The following is an 18,957-nucleotide window of genomic DNA, read 5'->3' as shown; positions in this document are numbered from 1 at the left end:
AGCATTTTAAAAGCTCTTCAAGACAGTAGAGAATTAAAGACAATGCAATAGGACAGATTCAGACATAAAAGACCTCTAAATGGGTCATACTGTTAGATAAATGTACATAGGCTTGGGAGAGAGAAAAAAAGAGTATAAAGCTAATGCCTTAAGAAAAACAGGTAAAGTCTTTAAAGAGACAGAGTACAGATAGTTATAGATTAAAAGAAATAAAAATAAGCCATGTAAAAATGGAAAATACACAGAGAGTCGGGGTTATGTTTATTGTGTTTTCTTTGAATTTTTTTGACTGTGAAGGAACTAAATACAGAGAGACATTTCATTCTGTTGTGTGCTAAGCTAAACCAGCATGTATGTTCTAAAGGTATCATGACTTCCAAATTTGGGTCTAAGGATATGATGCTTTGGAAAAGAGGTTCTTCTTTTGTTTTCACAGAAGATGAGACCCTGTGGATTTCTTCTAGACCAATATGGTATGATAGACCACGCCTTCCTGAAAGGTTTCTGTAAACACCCTCAAAAAATTACTTCATTCAACTACAGACTGAGATGAACCTAGCACATAGGATACACCATAAAGGACCTGATTATCAGTGCCCCCATATACCATGAAGCAGTTTGGAGAGAAAAAACTTCACCCATATTCCTAAATATTGTTTATAAATGCTCTTTTACATTTAAAGGTGGATATGATATAAATATGGATAATTTGCATTGATATGGATTTGCTTTATTGATATACATTTAAGGTCAATTTTGTTTATGTATATGTATTTCTGATCTTGATTAAGGTATTGTGATTGTGTAGTTCATTTAAAAATGTAATGTATAATTAGGAAATATAGGTTGTTAATGGATAATCATTGATAATAGTCAAGCTTGTAGTCATGTTAGTTAGATTTTCTAGATATATAGAGATATATTTCAGTTAGATAGGCATTCTTCATATCTTTCAAAGACTACAGAATATGGCATTTAATGTTTTAATAATTTAGGGCTTTTCATGACAATGAGACATGTCTGCTCCTGGCAGCACCAATCTACTTCAAGAGGAAGATGGGCATCGAAGAGTTTCCTTATGGAGTTGGTTAGCCATTTGGGCAAGAAACTGCTCTTGCCTGGACTGTTGCATAAAGAACCTGCAGAGAGAGGATTGCTGAACTTGCCTAAAGGTGAGATGGTCCTTCTGGGTTTCTGCTTCATGAAAGAGTCTGTGAGACATTCTGCAGGATACAGAAGAAAGTGACTGAACTGTGTTTGAATTTTCCTGCTCATGGAAATGTCTGCTGGATACTAGGCTGAAGATGGGTGCCCCAACGGTACAGAGGAACTTTGGGTGATTGTCCAGGCAGCAAGATGTCTCTGTCATTTCTAGAGTTTTGGGAATTGTTTACTTCCGGTTTACATAAGTAATATTATATCCTTCTGGATGGAGTCTTTGATGGAGTTGAAGAATAAATAGTTATAGCTTTCCTTTGTTACGATAAAAGATAAATTATATCTAAATATTGTAACTGTAATTCTTGCTCAATAACTGTTTTGTTATATGTAATTTTACTATGTTAAAGTTAAAGCCTTCTTTTGTGTTTAAAGAGAAAAGGGGAAATGGTGTAGGAGTGTCTTCTTTCTATGTTGAATAAAGAAAACTGCCTTGACACTTTGAAAGGGCAGCCCTTAGGTGGGCGGAGTAGACAGAACAGAATGCTGTGAAGAAGAAAAGTGTAGCAGATGCCATGAATCTCTTGCCTGAGATGGATGTAGGTTAGAATCTTACCATTAAGCCACAGTCAAGTGGTGATACACAGATTTAATAGATATGGGTTAATCAAAATGTGAGAGTTAGCCAATAAGAGGATAGAGATAATTGGCCAGGAAGTGTTCAATTAATACAATTTCCATGTGGTTATTTCAGGGGCTAAGCTAGCCGGGCAGCTGGACACAGCCCACTTCTTCTTACTACAGTTGTCTTATTGATTCTTTGTGTTGCTTTCTTTGCTTCTATTTTATTGACTTTAGGCATCCATTTGATTATTTCCACTTGTCTATTCCTCCTAAATAAGTTTGCTTTTTTGTTCTAGACTGTTCAGTTGTTCTGTTAATACACTAGTGTGGAATGTCACTAGTATCTTCATGAATTCATTTACTGCTATGAACCTTTTTCTTATCATAATTTTCATCTGTCCCATAAGTTTGGGTATGTTGTGCGATCATTTTCATTGAATTTTAGGAAGTCTTTAGTTTCTTTCTTTATTTCCTCTTTTACCCAGTGGTGATTCAGTTGAGCATTGTTCAATTTTCATGAGTTTATGGGATTTTCTGGAATTAGTGTTATGGAATTGTAACCTAAGCCATGGTGAGCCAATAAAATACAGGGATTTATTCCAATTATTTATTTATTTATTTATTTTTGGTTTTTCGAAACAGGGTTTCTCTGTAGCTTTGGTGCCAGTCCCGGAACTAGCTCTTGTAGACCAGGCTGGCCTCGAACTCCCAGAGATCTGCCTGCCTCTGCCTCCCGAGTGCTGGGATTAAAGGCATGCGCCACCACCGCCCAGCTTCCAATTTTTTAAATATCTGTTGATGTTTGTTTTGTTACCAAGTATGTGGCCAATTTTAGAGAAGGTTACATGGGGTGCTGAGAAAAAAGGTATATACTTTTGTGTTTGGGAGATGTGTATTAGGCCCATTTGAATCATAATGTGCTAGTTCTTTTATTTCTCTATTAAGTTTCTGTCTGGCAGACCTGTCCAGTGGTGTGAGTGGGGGTATTGAAGTTTCCCAGTATTAGTGTGTCGGGCTTGATATGTGATGTAAGCTTTAGTAATGTTTCTTTTACATGTTTGTATTTGGAGCATAGATGTTCAGAAGTGAGACTTCATCTTAATGCATTTTTCCTGTGATGAATATGAAATGACCTTCATCTCTTTTGATTACTTTTAGTTTAAAGTCTATATTGTTAGATATTAGGATAGCTAGACCAAGTACAGGCAGTATCATGTCTCTGGTAATAGCTGCTCTAGATGTCAGTGGGGTTGATGCTGAGTCTCTGGTGATTGGATAGTTTCTGGAGACCTCTATTGACACCATGGTTCATGGCAGGTGGTGATGCTGTTTCCTGACATGGCAAGCTTTGAACCTACCCTCTTGTTTTAAGCAAGAAATTTGTTCTCTTATTTAGTAATAATTATCAACATGTTATAGACTAAAATCACCCATGGAATTAAAAATAATTCCATGTTTGAGTGTAGTTTAATGGTAGAATGTTCAACCTGTCATGAATGTGGCTCTAGGTTTCATCCTTAACACTGAGGAAGAAAGCATAATAACTAAGACTCCATCAACACCAATTTTAAGACATTGAGTCTGCGCTGGAGAAAAACGCTGGATACTTAAACATTATGAGGGGTTCTAATGCATGGTCATCAGGTGGGATCTCTGCCTCCTAAGGAGTGGTTCATGGGCCAGAAGCTCAGTATCTGCCTCAGTCGTCCAATGAGCTATCCAGACTCCAGAGATAGGGAGTACTGTCTTGTCTCCAGCAGAGGAACAAAAGAAGTGTGGTTGTATCTAAATCTGGTGCGTTCAGGATCAGAAGAAGGCATGGGAAGTCCTGGAACTGGAGTTACAGATGGATGGGAGCTACAATGTGAATGCTGGTAATAAACCAGAGTTTTTTTAAGAGCCATCTTTCCAGCCCTTAGGTTTTAAAAAATTACATTTTATTTATGCATGTGTATATGCAGACACTCTTGTGACACCCAGGTAGAGAGCAAAGGACAAATTTTGGAACATGTTTTCTTCTTCCATCATATGGTTGTTGGTAATTGGACTCCGGTCATCAGGTTTGGTAGCAAGTACAGTTAGTTCCTGAGCCATATTGTTAGTCCATTGTTTTACTGTTGTTATGAGTCATTCCCACCCTAGTCTCAAATGTTAACTGGAGAACTGGTCTTTTATATTGTACAATATTTTAAAATATCAACCACAACAATACCATGTAATAAAATCCATTTTTATTTTCATTAGTGAATTTAACAAACTATAACATGGCAGAAATGAACAACTAACAATTGGCAGATGAGGGCCTCAGACATCATGGCAGAAGGTCATGGGGCAGTTATGTTCTTCTTTGTTCACTCTGGGTTTGTTGGGTTTTCCCTCTGAAAGTAGATGAGATCATTTTTATGTAATGGCTCTCAAGGTTTGTTCCCATCTCTATCTCAAGTATTTAGATGATCAAAGCAAGCCTGGCCTCTTATTCTTGTGAAATCACAACTATATGAGCACCACAGAATAAATTCAATTTTGATCAAATATATATTGGTCAATTCTGAAACGTACAAGGCAGCAGAGATGGAAAACAAACAATTAGTAGACAATACTCTTAGAAGTCATGGCAGGGGGTCTTGTGATAATTACCTGTCCCTCTTCATTGGTGGGTGTGGTAGATGCTGTGCCTGCAAGACAGAGAGTTAATTATTCTTGGGGGGAGTCTTTTATTTTGTGACCGAGGTGTTTTTATTACCTTCTAGATATTTCTGTCTGGATGTACCATTGGTAAAATCAAGCTGTCTTCATGGAAATTGACCCTCATGTGCCCCATAGTGACTCAAGGAAACATTTAGATCGTCTTTTACTGCCCTGATGATTTTCACAGTAAGCTCAGATGAGGGATGCCACTTAATTGCCTGTAGCTTCCAGACACACTGAAGGATGGTTTCTCATGCTTTTCTATCCCCCCAAGCAGTAAGCCCTGTCCTACACTTTGTTAGAACTCTGCTCCTCTATGACCCACCTCAGTGAAGACTATTTCATGACACAGATTTTAATCTGAAACCCTGAAATAGCCATCCCACCCCTTAGCTCCTGCATCATTTCCTGCAGACTCCTCTCCCCACAGTAGTAACTGCAGGTAGGGTATGAAGGTGTAGTCTTGCACTGGCCATGCTCAGCCAATACTCAATGAGAAGACTTTTTTGTTTTATTGTGAGGATAAAACAGGGAAAGACCATCTGAGATATATGACAGAAAGATTCATATACACTATGTCAAAAGAAATAGATTCAGCTGCCAAGGAAGCCTTCTGATTTTCCCAATTCAGAGGGCTGATATAAATGAAGAACAAAGACCTTATTTCAAAATTATTTCTCTTCTTTTACTTTTATTTTTGGGTAGATGGAGTTGAGGCAGGCCTCACTCTGTAACCTGTCCTGGAACTCACTACAGAGTCTAAGCCATCCTTGATTTCTGAGCAATCCCTCTGAGAAAAAGAGTAAGTCAGTCTATTGGTACATCATATCTCCAACAGGATAAAATTTCATAAATTTTCTCAAATGTTTGTTTCTGCTGTTATCTACAGATACATAATGCAAATGGTCTTTTTTTTTTTTTGTAGTCCCAGTTCAATTGAAAATGAAAGTTGCCTTTGGAGTTGGAACGTGGTTGTCTCCTTCTCTAAATGGAAGCCTATTTGTTAAACAAAATTAGAATCTCTGCCTCAGGTCAGAAGAGCCACCTGATTTAGGACACAAAGAAAACCAAAATTTAGGGACTATTTTTATCACCACTAACCTCATAATTCTTTGGTTTTATTTTGACTTGTTAAGAGCTTTTCTTAAGGTACAAATATTATATCATAATTTATAAGATTAATGTATATTTTAAATTTTTGTCAAGATATTAATGGACATATAGAATAATAACTAATTCTAGAAACAGGCTTTATCTAGCCTCCTGTACATGGTTTTGTGTGAGAGTCTCTATCAGGAAACTAGGAATTAAGTTTTTGAACTCTAGATGTATATAACAAAGTATGGATGGTCTTTTCAACTATTTGAGATCTGCTGCATATGACATTTAAAATGTTTAAACTTTCTGCAGAGAACCAAGACCATGCCTACCAACTACCTTTGAAGTCTCCCAAAGAGGATGGGCCCCCACAATGACAATTCCACCAGGACTATGATAACACCATTAAGCTGAAAAACACCACCTGAAGATCGGCTTTGGACTACAAACTGCTCAGGATCATTTTGACATGGCCAACTGAGATGATCCAGCCTAAAAACTGCCCTAGCCACAACTTCAAATAAAGTCTGTACTTTCCCACTCTGGAGAGTCTGAACAACAAATGATAGGGCTTCCTTTCCCCAGACTTGAAAAGTAACCCATTTTTTTATTCAGGATTCTCTAAAGATTCCATTGCCCTCACACAGCAGGAAGTAAAACAAAGAGCACGATGCCCACATTCGCAAGAGGTGGGGGTGTGTCATTTTCTTCATTGGGTTATGGATGTTTGTCATAGTTTGTTGTGAATGATTAGAAGTTGTTATTGGTGATGGTCAAGAAAGAAGTTGAACTAAGGAGATTACATTCAGAGTTCCTGGTTTGAAAAGAAAAAAGGGGATATAGATATAATAGAATAAGGGTAGACAGGATAGCCAAAACAATATTATACAATAAAGGATCGTTGGGAGGCATTACCATCCCCGACTTCAAACTCTATTACAGAGCCACAGTATTGAAAACAGCTTGGTATTGGCATAAAAACAGAGAAGTCGACCAATGGAATTGAGTAGAAGACCCTGACATTAACCCACAAACCTATGAACACCTGATTTTCAATAAAGGAGTTAAAAGTATACAATGGAAAAAAGAGAGCATCTTCAACAAATTGTGCTGGCAAAACTGGATGTCAACCTGTAGAAGAATGAAAATAGATCCATATCTATCACCATGCACAAAACTCAAGTCCAAATGGATTAAAGACCTCAATATCAGTCCGAACACACTGAACTGATAGAAGAGAAGGTGGGAAGTACTCTACAACAGATGGGCACAGGAGACCACTTCCTACATATAACCCCAGCAGCACAGACACTAAGGGCCTCATTGAATAAACGAGACCTCCTGAGACTGAGAAACTTCTGTAAAGCAAAGGACACTTTCACTAAGACAGAAAGGCAACCCACTGACTGGGAGAAGATCTTCACCAACCCCGCAACTGACAAAGGTCTGATCTCCAAAATATATAAAGAAATCAAGAAACTAGACCGTAAAAGGCTAATCAACCCAATTATTAAATGGGGCACCGAGCTGAACAGAGAATTCTCAACAGAAGAACTTCAAATGGCCAAAAGACACTTAAGGTCATGCTCAACTTCCTTAGCAATCAGGGAAATTCAAATCAAGACAACTTTAAGATACCATCTTACACCTGTCAGAATGGCTAAAATCAAAAACACCAATGATAGCCTTTGCTGGAGAGGTTGTGGAGTAAGGGGTACACTCATCCATTGCTGGTGGGAATGCAAACTTGTGCAACCACTTTGGAAAGCAGTGTGGCGGTTTCTCAGGAAATTCGGGATCAACCTACCCCTCGACCCAGCAATACCACTCTTGGGGATATACCCAAGAGATGCCCACTCATACTACAAAAGTATTTGTTCAACTATGTTCATAGCAGCATTGTTTGTAATAGCCAGAACCTGGAAACAACCTAGATGCCCATCATGGAAGAATGGATGAAGAAAGTATGGAATATATACATATTAGAGTACTGCTCAGCAGTAAAAAACAAGGACTTCTTGAATTTTGCATGCAAATGGACGGAAATAGAAAACACTATCCTGAGTGAGGTAAGTCAGACCCAAAAAGAGGAACATGGTACTCACTCATATTTGGTTTCTAGCCATAAATAAAGGACATTGAGCCTATAATTCGTGATCCTAGAGAAGCTAAATAAGAAGGAGAACCCAAAGAAAAACATATAGGCATCCTCCTGAATATTAACCTTCATCAGGCGATGAAAGGAGACAGAGACAGAGACCCACATGGGAGCACCAGACAGAAATCTCAAGGTCCAAATCAGGAGCAGAAGGAGAGAGAGCACGAGCAAGGAACTCAGGACCACGAGGGGTGCACCCACACACTGAGACAATGGGGATGTTCTATTGGGAACTCACCAAGACCAGCGGCCTGGGTATGAAAAAGCCTGGGATAAAACCGGACTCGCTGAATATAGCGGACAGTTAGGACTACTGAGAACTCAAGAACAATGGCAATGGGTTTTTGATCCTACTGCACGTGCTGGCTTTGGGGAAGCCTAGGCAGTTTGGATGCTCACCTTACTAGACCTGGATGGAGGTGGGAGGTCCTTGGATTTCCCACAGGGCAGGGAACCCTGATTGCTCTTTGGGCTTTCGAGGGAGGGGGACTTGATTGGGGGAGGGGATGGGAAATGGGAGGAGGTGGCAGGGAAGAGTCAGAAATCTTTAATAAATAAATACAAAAAAATTAATTTAACTAGAAAAAAAGAATAAGGGTAGATTATTGCGTCTACTTTTTAAAAAACAAACTCATTGAGGCTGAAGTGATAGCTCAGTGGTTAAAGTGCTTGTTACAGAAACATGAGGACCTGATTTTAGATCCCAGAACCCAAGATGTGAAGTCAGACACTGCAGTGTCGGGGCCATGAGAGTTACAGCAGGTATCTAATGGCATTCAGATGTCAGCCCACCAGATACATGGTCATTTGTTGGAGGATTAATCTCCCCTGTATGGCTGGTTCTTGGATATATAAGAAGCAGGGTGAGGAAGCCAGTAAGCAGCTTTCCTCCATGACCTCAGCTTCAGTTCCAGCCTCAGGTTCCTATCCTGATGTCCCTTCATGGTGGATTATAAACTGTAAGATAAATTAATCTTCTCTTCCCCACTTTACTTTTGGCCATGGGGTTTCATCACAGCAACAGAAAGCAAGCTAGTACTCATGGGAGGAGACAGCAATGTTAACAGAGTCAACAAGAACAGACCATCAGATGAGGAGGGACCTGAGTGTGACCAAGTCAGGATTTCTTGAGAACATCTGTCACCATGTCCTAAGGAACAAACACTAGAAGTTTGTTTCAGGAGTCGAAGTGAGTTGTTCTCTTTTATCTTTAATACGCAAGAGATAAAGTGCCCTGGAGCTGACAAGCTCCCCTTGATTCCTGAGATCAGACTTAGGTCATAAGATTAGGTTGAAAGGGTCAGCTCTGACTAAGTAAAGTCCTGCCTGGGCCACTCTAGCACCTGGTGGTGACCTGCATTCATATCCCTGCCTAAAGGATCCCTGCATGTGTCCCCAGAGCTCTCAGGCCTTATCTGAACTCCTAGCTGTCTCTGGACCACATTGCCTTTCACAAAACAGCCTCCCCATATATATCTGATGGCTCATCCCTGCTGGTCTTCTCATGAGGACTCAGGAACAGTGTGTCTCCGTTCCCTCCCAAGTCTGCTATTCCTTCCTGTATTTTCCCTCTCTATTTCCCCTACTTCTGTTTCATGTTTTCCATCAGATTAGCAGTACACAGACAAGAACACAGCCTCTGCCTCCTGAGTGCCTGAATTCTTGCTTTTGATTTGACCCCGTGAACTCGCCACACATGGTCTCTCTCAAGTTTAGCTTCCTCCTCTATAAACTGGGCATCTAAATGATGCCAATACTTCATACCAGCTGGGGTTGATTAAAATCAAAAGTAGACGCAAAGTAGTAAACTAGCAACATGGTTCCTTCTGCCATTGCCTGTTGTTCTTTCTGCTCTCATTTCCTTTCCTCTTCCTTTCTCTGTCTCAAAGAATCCGTGAGATCTCCCCACACCTCTACCACTTTCTTGCTGTGTGTCATCCTCTATCTATCTTTCTTCTGGAATACTTTTGCTCTCAAACAACATTTTTCGTGTTTGAATCCATCTCCTCTAACATCAAGTGTGAGACTGTGACATACTAAGAAATGGTAGTTTTGGATCTTCACTCCCTGTTCCTGGCCAGAGCTCCTCAAATCCTGGGTGAGTTCCCAAGTGATTAAGGTAAAAAGAGAATCAGTCTACCCTTGAGCATTGCCAGCCTTCCTCAATAACACCACAGTGCGTATTACAGAGGTAAAGTTTGGAAAGACATTAGGAATGGAGGGCTGACTGCCAGGGGAATAAACCATGAGTACAGCACGGAGCACTGACCTTCTACGTGAGAAGAGCTAGAATTTGACTTGATCGCATGGATAATAATGCAGGCATGGTGAAACTTTTATTAAAAATTCCAAGTGACTGTTTAGAGAGATTTGGGGTTGACAAACTCTGTCAGATTAGTGCTGGAAGAAGAGTGGTGTGCCCCGGGAAGGCAAAAGAGGGTTGTGTTCTTTTCCCATTTTACCTCAGGGTAACTCTCTTCTATGTGGTTATTGATAGTGTGCATATGTGTGCAGAGAACAGAGGATGACCTTGGGTGTCATTCCTCAGGTGGTAATGACATCTTTTAATAGAGATAGAATCTCTCTCTTGACTAAACCTCATCAATTTTCCTGAGCAGTGATCTCAAGGGAGCTGCCTGTCTTTGCCTCCCTGGTACAAGGATTACAGCACCTGCCCCTGTGCCTTGAGCTGTTTTTGACCCAAGTAAGGGGCTCAAACTCAAGCCCCTGTGCTTCTATATACTTTGACAACTGAGTCGTCTCCCTAATTTCCCTGAGCCTAGCTATTTTTGAGCTATAACTTTTCTAATAAATTTAATCAAACATTTCCTAGAGGCTCATGAGCTAAGCTAACAAGTTCTGTAGCTTAAGCACCACGGCAACCTCTGATTTATGCTGTTGACAAGAAGCATGGGTCACACCCATGTAACCAGCATCTGAAGTAGACTGCTGTCTTGTGGCACTGAAACCTTTATCTGAATTTAATTACATCCTAAGACACCTTGCTGATGTCTGGTGAGTTGGTTGATGTGGAAACCCCCAGTCATCACACATCTGGTGTCAGAGACCAGTGTATATAGAGGCAGGCACAAAACAGGAACATTTCTCTTATATGGCATGTCTTCTATGATGCCACCGTGGACCACACTGCTTCACTTTTCACTGTTTCATACTGGTCACCTCCTTTAGAGGCTTCTCTAAGTCACAATTATTTCTGAGTAGTCAGTCTCTTTCAATCTGTCTACTAACATTGGTTTCAGGTTCCTTCATCATAGGTAGCAGGCTGACTCTTTGTTATCATAGTTACTCCGGAAGGATCCTACATCCTCCTAGAGGCTGGTCAGTTTAGATCTCAAGCACCGCCTCCTTTCAGGATTCGTGTATTAGGGGTCTGTCCTACAGAATGGCACTAGTAGGTGTTGGTGGTACCTTTAATAGGCAGAGATGAGCTAAAGGAACTTAGATCACTAGAGGTGTAACCTTGAAGGACACAGGCACATCCTCTCTTTCCTTGCTTCCAAGTCACCAAGCCCTTGCTTTGATGTTTTGCCCTATCTTAAGAAATGAGGTCAAACCATTTGGGCTGAAGTCCCTAACATCATGAACTCAAATAAATTGACTTCCCAGGTATCCATTTTGTTTTTGAGTGAGTTTTACTATGAACAATTGGCTGGTCTCAAAATCACAATCCTCCTGCCTCAGAGTTTGTGTGTATATATTCTCCTGGGTAATTTGTCCCCGTACAGGAAAGCTAACACCAGGCTCATAGCCACTCCCCTTACTGCTTTCTCTGTTTTTCCCCAAATGGCATTCTGCAAAGGATCACCTTTATTTCCTAGTTTGTGTGGCGATAAAAAACTCTCTCCAGGTGTAATTACCTTGTTCAAGACTGAGCTGTGAGTTCAGGTCCCCTCTATCAATTTCTTCCAAATGCAGTTCATCATGTGGTAAGACTGAAGTGGGAGGGAGAGGGAAGAAGAAGAGGAAGCCATTAGAAATATTTAGCAGGGACAAGGGGCAGCATTTCTGCATTACACATTTAGGAATTTCCGGTCTCCTGATCACTTCAAGTTCAATGCGTCCTACATAATGAAGTTCACCCATCACCTCCTGGGACAGAGAAGACTCCACAAGGGAGACTTCCCATAGAGAAAGGAGACACTCAGGTCAAGACTAAAAATTTGAAGACACACTTGTGCTGTATTCATATTCCAGTGTTCAGAGGGCAGAGAAGGTAGATGTCAAAACAGAAAAAAAAAAAGGAATCTAAACATGGCTTCCAGGCTATCACAAGTATAAGAAGAAAGAGAGGCTTTCCTGGATGGAAGGTGTAGGATCTGACACATACCAAGGGGAAGCTTGATAATGGGCAGGCTTTAAAGACGGGCAAGATGGGGCTGAAGAACTGGCTCACACATTGTTGATTTCTATGAGCATGTGGTGCTAAGCTAAGATGGATCCTGCAACCCAGAGCTGGGCTGTCACTCAAGGTGGAGGTAGTGAACCTGATGGCCTCCTATGACAATATCATAAGGGCTCCACTGAAGAGACACAGCAGGGCTGACCTACTAGGACTGAGTTCTTCCTGTCCTCTTCTCCATAGCCTGATGCTGATGCGGCTCTCATTGTCTTCTCAGTCTAAATATCCAGCCTAGCAGACCTCTGGAGGGTGTCAATTGTAGCCCTTAGATGTAAGTGTTGTGATGATACATAACATGTTAATTTTTTAAACTGCTATGGCTCAGATTGTGCAACACTGTATATGACACATGGTAGATGTTTAATATTTGGTTATTGAGGGGAAATAAGGACTGTGATCTCCAAGGGTGATACTAAACTCAATTACCATTTTTAAATCTTTCAAAAATGCGTTCCAAATCAGGGTATGCCTCCATATTTTGCTTACAGAACAATAACCCTAGAGCCTCCAGGTCATGTTTCTCTTCCAGTTCTCCCAAGACTCTGTAGACCACTTGTTGTACAGGGATCAGGTTTCCATAGGATTCTTGACAATCCTTTAAAGATATTTAATGGAGAAAATTTAAGTGCAGACTTCCAGGTCACAGAAGAACCCTAGGAAACAATTATAGTTAGTGTACCTCAATCCACAACAGACATATCTTCTATTGAAAAGTTTTATATTTGCATGGCTACTTCATGAAACAAGTGCATATTTTCTCTGTGAAAATACTAGCTAGTGACTTTGAGTTCTAACCATCATTACTATGACATGTAAGAAGAACCACTTTCTATAACAAAGGAACACTAGGGCTAAGGGTTTACAATGAGCCTGGTGACATGGTTCAGTGGGTGATTGTATTTGCTGCTCCTGCAGAGGTCTTGGGTTCGATTCCCAGCACCCTCATGGTGTTCACAACCACCTGTAACTCCAGTGTCTGGGGATCTGGAGCTCTCTTCTGCCCTCCAGAGGCACCAGGAATACTGGTGGTGCATAGGCACACTTGCAGAGAAAACACTTGTATACATAAAATAAAAATGAATAGGTTCAAAAAATCACTCTAAAAGAGACCCTGTAGGTATTTTGTTCTTAGAGCTAGGGCTTAAAAATATATATTAATTAAAATAAAATGTGCTCAATGAAATATCATTAAGTCAGTTCAATAAAATTATTCAATAGTAAAGTAAAAACACTTTGAGTTTTAGTTTGTTAGTTTAGTTTCATTTTAATCGCATAACTCACATGGTGTGAAATGCATAAGACATTGCCCATCATTGGAGAACCCCTGTTCTGCTCTGGCTTGTCTTCAACAATACTCACCCTGATTCCAGAAGGGACCATGGGACACCTTCCCCTCAGATAGAAGCAGGACTATCTATCTCCTGAAGCCTCTGCTTCTCCTCCCCTTGATACAATGAGAGAACACTTCCAGAAATAGTTACACGACACATGTTGCTCCCCAGAAAGGCAGATTTTAAACCTGAGTCCAGAATTCTGATTTATAATTCATGAACTTATTATTGAACTAATGTCTCTACAAAATGTTATGAAAACTTTGTCAATAATTCTTTGTCAAAAATTGGGTCCAGGGCTGGAGAGCTGGCTCGTGGTTAAGAGCACGTGCTGCTCTTACAGAGGACCCAGGGTGATTCCCAGCACCCACATCAGGTGTCTCACAACTGCCTGTATCTCCTGTTCCAGGGAATTTGGAGCTCTTTACTGGACTCTGTAGGTACCAGCACCTATGTGAACACTCACACACACAAACACGAGCAGAGAGATGAGAACTTTGTTTTAAAAATAACTTCATCTTTTTTTTTTTTTTGAGTTTGCCTAGTTGGTTTTCTTTTTTTCTTTTTCTTTGTTTTGGCTTATTTTATATTTTATTGTTATCCATTTGTTTTATTTAAAAATAACTTCATCTTTTTATTTTTATTATTTTAAAGTACAATCTTAAATTAAACTGCCAATCATCCAGTTTGGTTCAAGATAGCAAAGTGTAACCTAATTTGAAGGTTTTTTTTTTTTTTTCTGGGTTAGGATGTAAGAAACTTCACTTACTTCATACTGTCTATAGCTGATGACATTGTTGTCACGGAGGACATCTAGAAAAGGAAATAAACCTTTTATTGCACCTGAAATTTCCAATTTAAGTACTCTGAAGAGCCGGAATATAGATTCTGTGTTCTCGTGTGCTGTGGACATCCTGGAGGGAAATACAATGTGGAAATGGTTATCAGAACTTGGACTACATGCTTGTGGAAATGAAAGAAAGACTATAAAGAACTAACAGACATTAGATAGGTGGTCTTGAGTTAACCCCAATAAATAGAATGAGTTAACTCCACTAAATATCCACATTCTGGGTTCAAATGAGAGAGAACCTGCCTTGTTATATAAGATGGAGAGAGGTGGACGAAGACTCCCAGCATCAACGTCTGACTTCTACACACATGTGCACATTCATACATGTGCATCTGCACACATAAGCCCTCCCACATGTGAATGTTTTTACATACATGCTTCTATACTGCACATCCACGCACATACAAAAATAAAGTGAAACATAATGTTAATTATGATTCAAAATTCCACGACTCCGTGTTCTCGTACATGTGAAAAGGAATATTCTAACCAGCTTATATGAAAATATTTCTAGTAGCATTATTAAGAGCAAAAGTTAGGAACAGTGGAAATGTACTTTCATTGGAGGGTGGAAACATAAACCTGAACAAGCCATACAATGAAATACTACTCCTCAATAAAAGGAAAAAAATGCTAATACATTCTGTGAGTGAATGGATCTCAAAAATATTTTTTTCTTAATAAAGGATGCCAAACACAGAAGGCCATATAATGGATAATTCTATATCTATAAAATGCCCAGAAATTCTCCATAGAGACAGATGTATGTGTGGTTGCATGGACCACGAATGGACTGTCCACAGCTGTGAGGGGTTCTTTGGGGGATGGGTAAGAACTAAGTTCCAAACTTGGACTGTGCTGCTGGTTGCATGACTCTGTAAAAAGTCATTGGAATGTATATTAAAATAGTAAATTATATTGCAAGTAAATTATACTCAATAAACTGTCAAAAATGTGAAAATGGATATCCAAAAAGATGAGCAGATCGTTAAAGGTGACAGGCTGCATTTTCTCCCCTCTGGAGCATGGGAAAAGGCAGATATTGTGAAGAACAAACACACATTGTATCCTAGCTGGTTTGGGTTTAAAAAATTAGTTTGTCTGTTTTGTTTTCTGTCAACTTGACACAAGCTAGTTATCTGAAAAGAGGAACCTCAGTTGAAAAAGAGAATGCCTCCTTCTGTACTGCCTGTAGGCAAGTATGTGGGGCATGCTCTTGATTGGTGATTGATGTGGGAAGGCCCAGTTTCCTGTGGGCATTGTCAACCCTAGACAGCTGGTCCTCCGGTATATAAGAAAGCAAAATGATCCAGCTAGTAAGTAGTGTTACTCCATAGTTTCTGCTCAGATTCCTGCCTCCAGGATCCTGTTCTGACTTCCTTTGGCGATGGACCGTGATGTGAATGTGTAGCCCAAAGAACCATTTCCTCCCCAGGTTGTTTTTGGTCATGGTGATATATCACTGCAATAGAAACCCTAACTAACACTGTATGACTGGATGTTCCCACGGTCTGAACAGGAATGTCAGGAGGTGACAAACAACATTTAGGTTAAAAAGATATCTTGTTGATGTCAGGATATCCATGAATTTAACACTCAGCACAGAACAACCAAGCAGGAACTATCCTACCATCCCTCCCCCAGGAACTGGAGGAGGAGGCTAAACCTTACCCATGGGCTGCAAAACTCACATCAGAAAAACAAGTAAGCAGTTTCACTTTGACTGCATTGCCCCTTGCTCAGGCTGGAACAGGTACCAAGGTGATGACCCTGGCTCTAATGTTTCTTTATAGTGGGGAAACAGAACCAAATGAGAGCATATGGCTCCCCAGAACTCTAAGATGCCCACGAGAGTGCTCCCTCTGTTTTCCTCAATGAAGAATACTGGTGGCTCAGCAGCAGACCAAAGAGAAACAAAGAACGGGGCAGGGATGGCAGACTGGGGATGGAGCTGTGCCTCCACTATCAGTGATATCCTATGGGAGATCCCAGTCTTCTGCTGTGATCTGCAAAGCCAGGCTGTGCCTCTATCTGTCCTGGGACCACACTGACCAGGTCTTCCTGGCCAGCGTTCCAGTCTGGACACAGAGACAGCTCACTCCTTAGGACAATATGCTGGCTCTGCCTCACAGCAAAGCATAACCTTGGCTCTACCCATCCAAGCAGCCCAATAGCAAGGCACACCATCTGGCTCAGAGCCTAACCTATGGCCTCACCTAGGGCAACAGTCAAACTGGCCATCTGCCTAACTCCAGAGCATAGCTTCTAACCTGGACAGACCAAGAATCCTAAATAGCGCTAGGTCCAGGCTCAGAAGAAGCCAGCCTGTGTCACAGACAATGTTTAACCAAACTGACACTTTCCTAACTTCAGAGGAAAGTTCTGGTACCTGTGACTAAGGAGCGTCTTAGTCTTGTTTATAAAACTCATGAACAGGAAACCAGTGCAGAAATCCTTCCACAGATGTCAGATATTTCTTCTCATCTCAACAGGGTGTTTCAAAGCAAGAATGCTTCAACATTTGCAAAACAGTAAATGGGATGCATCGCATTCATACAAGGCAAACATAAACCATGTTCTCCAGCAGATACCCAAAAGGTATTGGGCAAACTCAACATGCGTTCATGATAGAAATAAACCTCTCAAAATTCAGCCGAGAAGAACTGTACCTCAGTATATTAAGTATCATATATGGGGAAGCCATGATGTTATTTTCAAAAGCAAAAAGCTTAGAGCATTTACCTTTGTCAGTGGAATCACCCTCCTAGGACAGGACACTGAAGTGGAAATAAAAACGTGCAGCTTGCCATGGCTGCAGCTAGCCAGGGCCTTTCTTGCCTTTTTTTCTTCCTTGGATCAAAATCTGACAGGGAGAGCTCAGACCAACAGTGAGCCTGGGACATCTTCCTAGGTGAGGACATCTTCCTAGGTGACAAGTCCTGCCAGACAGGTAGGAGACCAGGACAGAGGGGACCCAGCTGCTGACTCTGAGACTCCGCTACTTGAATTTTCTCCCTGAGGTGACTTAGTGAAAGCAGAGAGAGGCAGAGGGACTGAGAACACTCAGATTTCATGAGATAACAAGAGAATAATGTCACAGAGGTCGCCAGGATTCCCTGATAGCTGTGACCAGAGTCTCCTGACAGCTGACAGTGCTGCACACAAGAACGTTATGACTGTGCGCATTATACCAATCTGGCCTTGAAAGTGGACAACTTACTCAGTTTTAAAAACCCCAGGTGTTCTCTCTCTGTCTCTCTGTATCTCTCTGTGTCTCCATCTATCATTGTCACTCTTTGACTCTCTCTCTCTCTCTCTCTCTCTCTCTCTCTCTCTCTCTCTCTCTCTCTCACCCCTCTCTTTCTCTTCTCTCTAACTACAATGCAGAACTTCTTCACATCCAGGAGTGTGGACTGATTGAAACTGTAGCCACTTAATCAAGACATGAAATCATCGATGTTGTCAGAGGGCAAAACTATAGAAGAAGAAAGACGCACCTGTTGATGAAACTACTACTTTCCATCTCCCAACTCATGCCAGGGACCTCGGAGGGTGAGCTCTGATCCAGTGATCTCCTCACAGGCTTTCAGACTGTGTGTTGTGGCCCACAGCTGAGTGCTGAAGTCAACCTTATATCTAAACTCTCCAGGGAGGGCTCCACCCTGATGGGGAAATGAAACTCAAAAGTGGGGAAAGAGAAAGCAAAACACTTCTTCTTTTTTATTTTATTTTATTTCTTTTTATTAAAAATTTCTGCCTCCTCCCTGCCTCCCATTTCCCTCCCCCTCCCTCCACTCCCCACTCCCCTCCCCCTTCCTCTCCAGTCCAAAGAGCAGCAAGGGTTCCCTGCTCTCTGGGCAGTCCATGGTCCTACCCCCTCCATCCAGGTCTAGGAAGGTGAGCATCCAAACAGGCTAGGCTCCCACAATGCCAGTACATGCAGTAGGATCAAAACCCAGTGCCATTGTCCTTGGCTTCTCAGCAGCCCTCATTGTCCACCGTATTCAGAGAGTCCGGTTTTATCCCATACTATTTCAGTCCCAGTCCAGCTGGCCTTTGTGAGCTCCCAATAGATCAGCCCCAACGTCTCAGTGGGTGGGTGCCCCACTCGCGGTCTTGACTTCCTTGCTCATGTTCTCCCTCCTTCTGTTCCTCATTTGGACCTTGGGAGCTCAGTATATTGCTCCAATGTGGGTCTCTGTCTCAATCTCCATCCATTGCCAGATGAAGGTTCTATGGTGATATGCAAGATATTTGTTAGTATGGCTATAGGATTGGGCCATTTCAGGCTCTCTCTCCTCAGCTACCCAAGGACCTAGTTGGGGACATCACTCTGGATGCCTGGGAACCCCTCTAGAGTCAAGGCTCTTGCCAACCCTAAAATGTATCCCTTAATTAAGATATTCGCTGCTCGCATATCCATCCTTCACTTATCCCAACCATCCCATTCCCCCAAGCTCTCCCAATCCTTCCCTTCTCACTTGTCTTTTCCCATCTACCCTTTCCCCCATCCCACCACGCCCCCCAGTTCCCAATTTTTGCCCAGCAATCTTCTCTACATCCAATATCCAGAAGGATAACTACATGTTTTTCTTTGGGTTCACCTTATTTAGCTTCTCTAATATCG

General features: G+C 41.3%; 1 protein-coding gene across 1 annotated transcript; it reads right to left on the bottom strand.

The window, feature by feature from the left end:
* Positions 1-4,049: 4,049 nt before the first annotated feature.
* On the bottom strand, positions 4,050-17,931 carry LOC121446788 (nuclear autoantigen Sp-100-like). The gene is made up of 6 exons (XM_041649573.1): positions 17,828-17,931; positions 14,247-14,391; positions 12,573-12,741; positions 11,605-11,679; positions 4,420-4,457; positions 4,050-4,160 (listed from the first exon to the last, which is right to left on the bottom strand). Exons 1-6 carry the CDS (start codon positions 17,863-17,865, stop codon positions 4,134-4,136), a joined length of 492 nt encoding a protein of 163 aa, XP_041505507.1. The 5' UTR covers positions 17,866-17,931; the 3' UTR covers positions 4,050-4,133.
* Between the last annotated feature and the right edge of the window lie 1,026 nt (positions 17,932-18,957).

This window comes from Microtus oregoni, unplaced genomic scaffold (genome assembly GCF_018167655.1).
Source record: "Microtus oregoni isolate MIOR12 unplaced genomic scaffold, Mior012 000004F_ref0000308, whole genome shotgun sequence".
NCBI lineage: Eukaryota > Metazoa > Chordata > Mammalia > Rodentia > Cricetidae > Microtus > Microtus oregoni.
The sequence above is the reverse complement of the archived record's forward strand: the minus strand, read 5'-3'. Positions and strand labels throughout refer to the sequence as shown.

Excerpts from the sequence above, each read along its gene's own strand:
- LOC121446788 (XM_041649573.1), bottom strand. The coding sequence starts at position 17,865 with ATGAGTTGGGAGATGGAAAGTAGTAGTTTCATCAACAG. Across the intron at positions 4,458-11,604 it reads ACAGCTCAGTCTTGAACAAG|GCACAGCATCTACCACACCC; the intron begins GTAATTACACCT and ends TCTGTCTTGCAG. Across the intron at positions 4,161-4,419 it reads CCACCAATGAAGAGGGACAG|AGGGAAAACCCAACAAACCC; the intron begins GTAATTATCACA and ends ATCTACTTTCAG.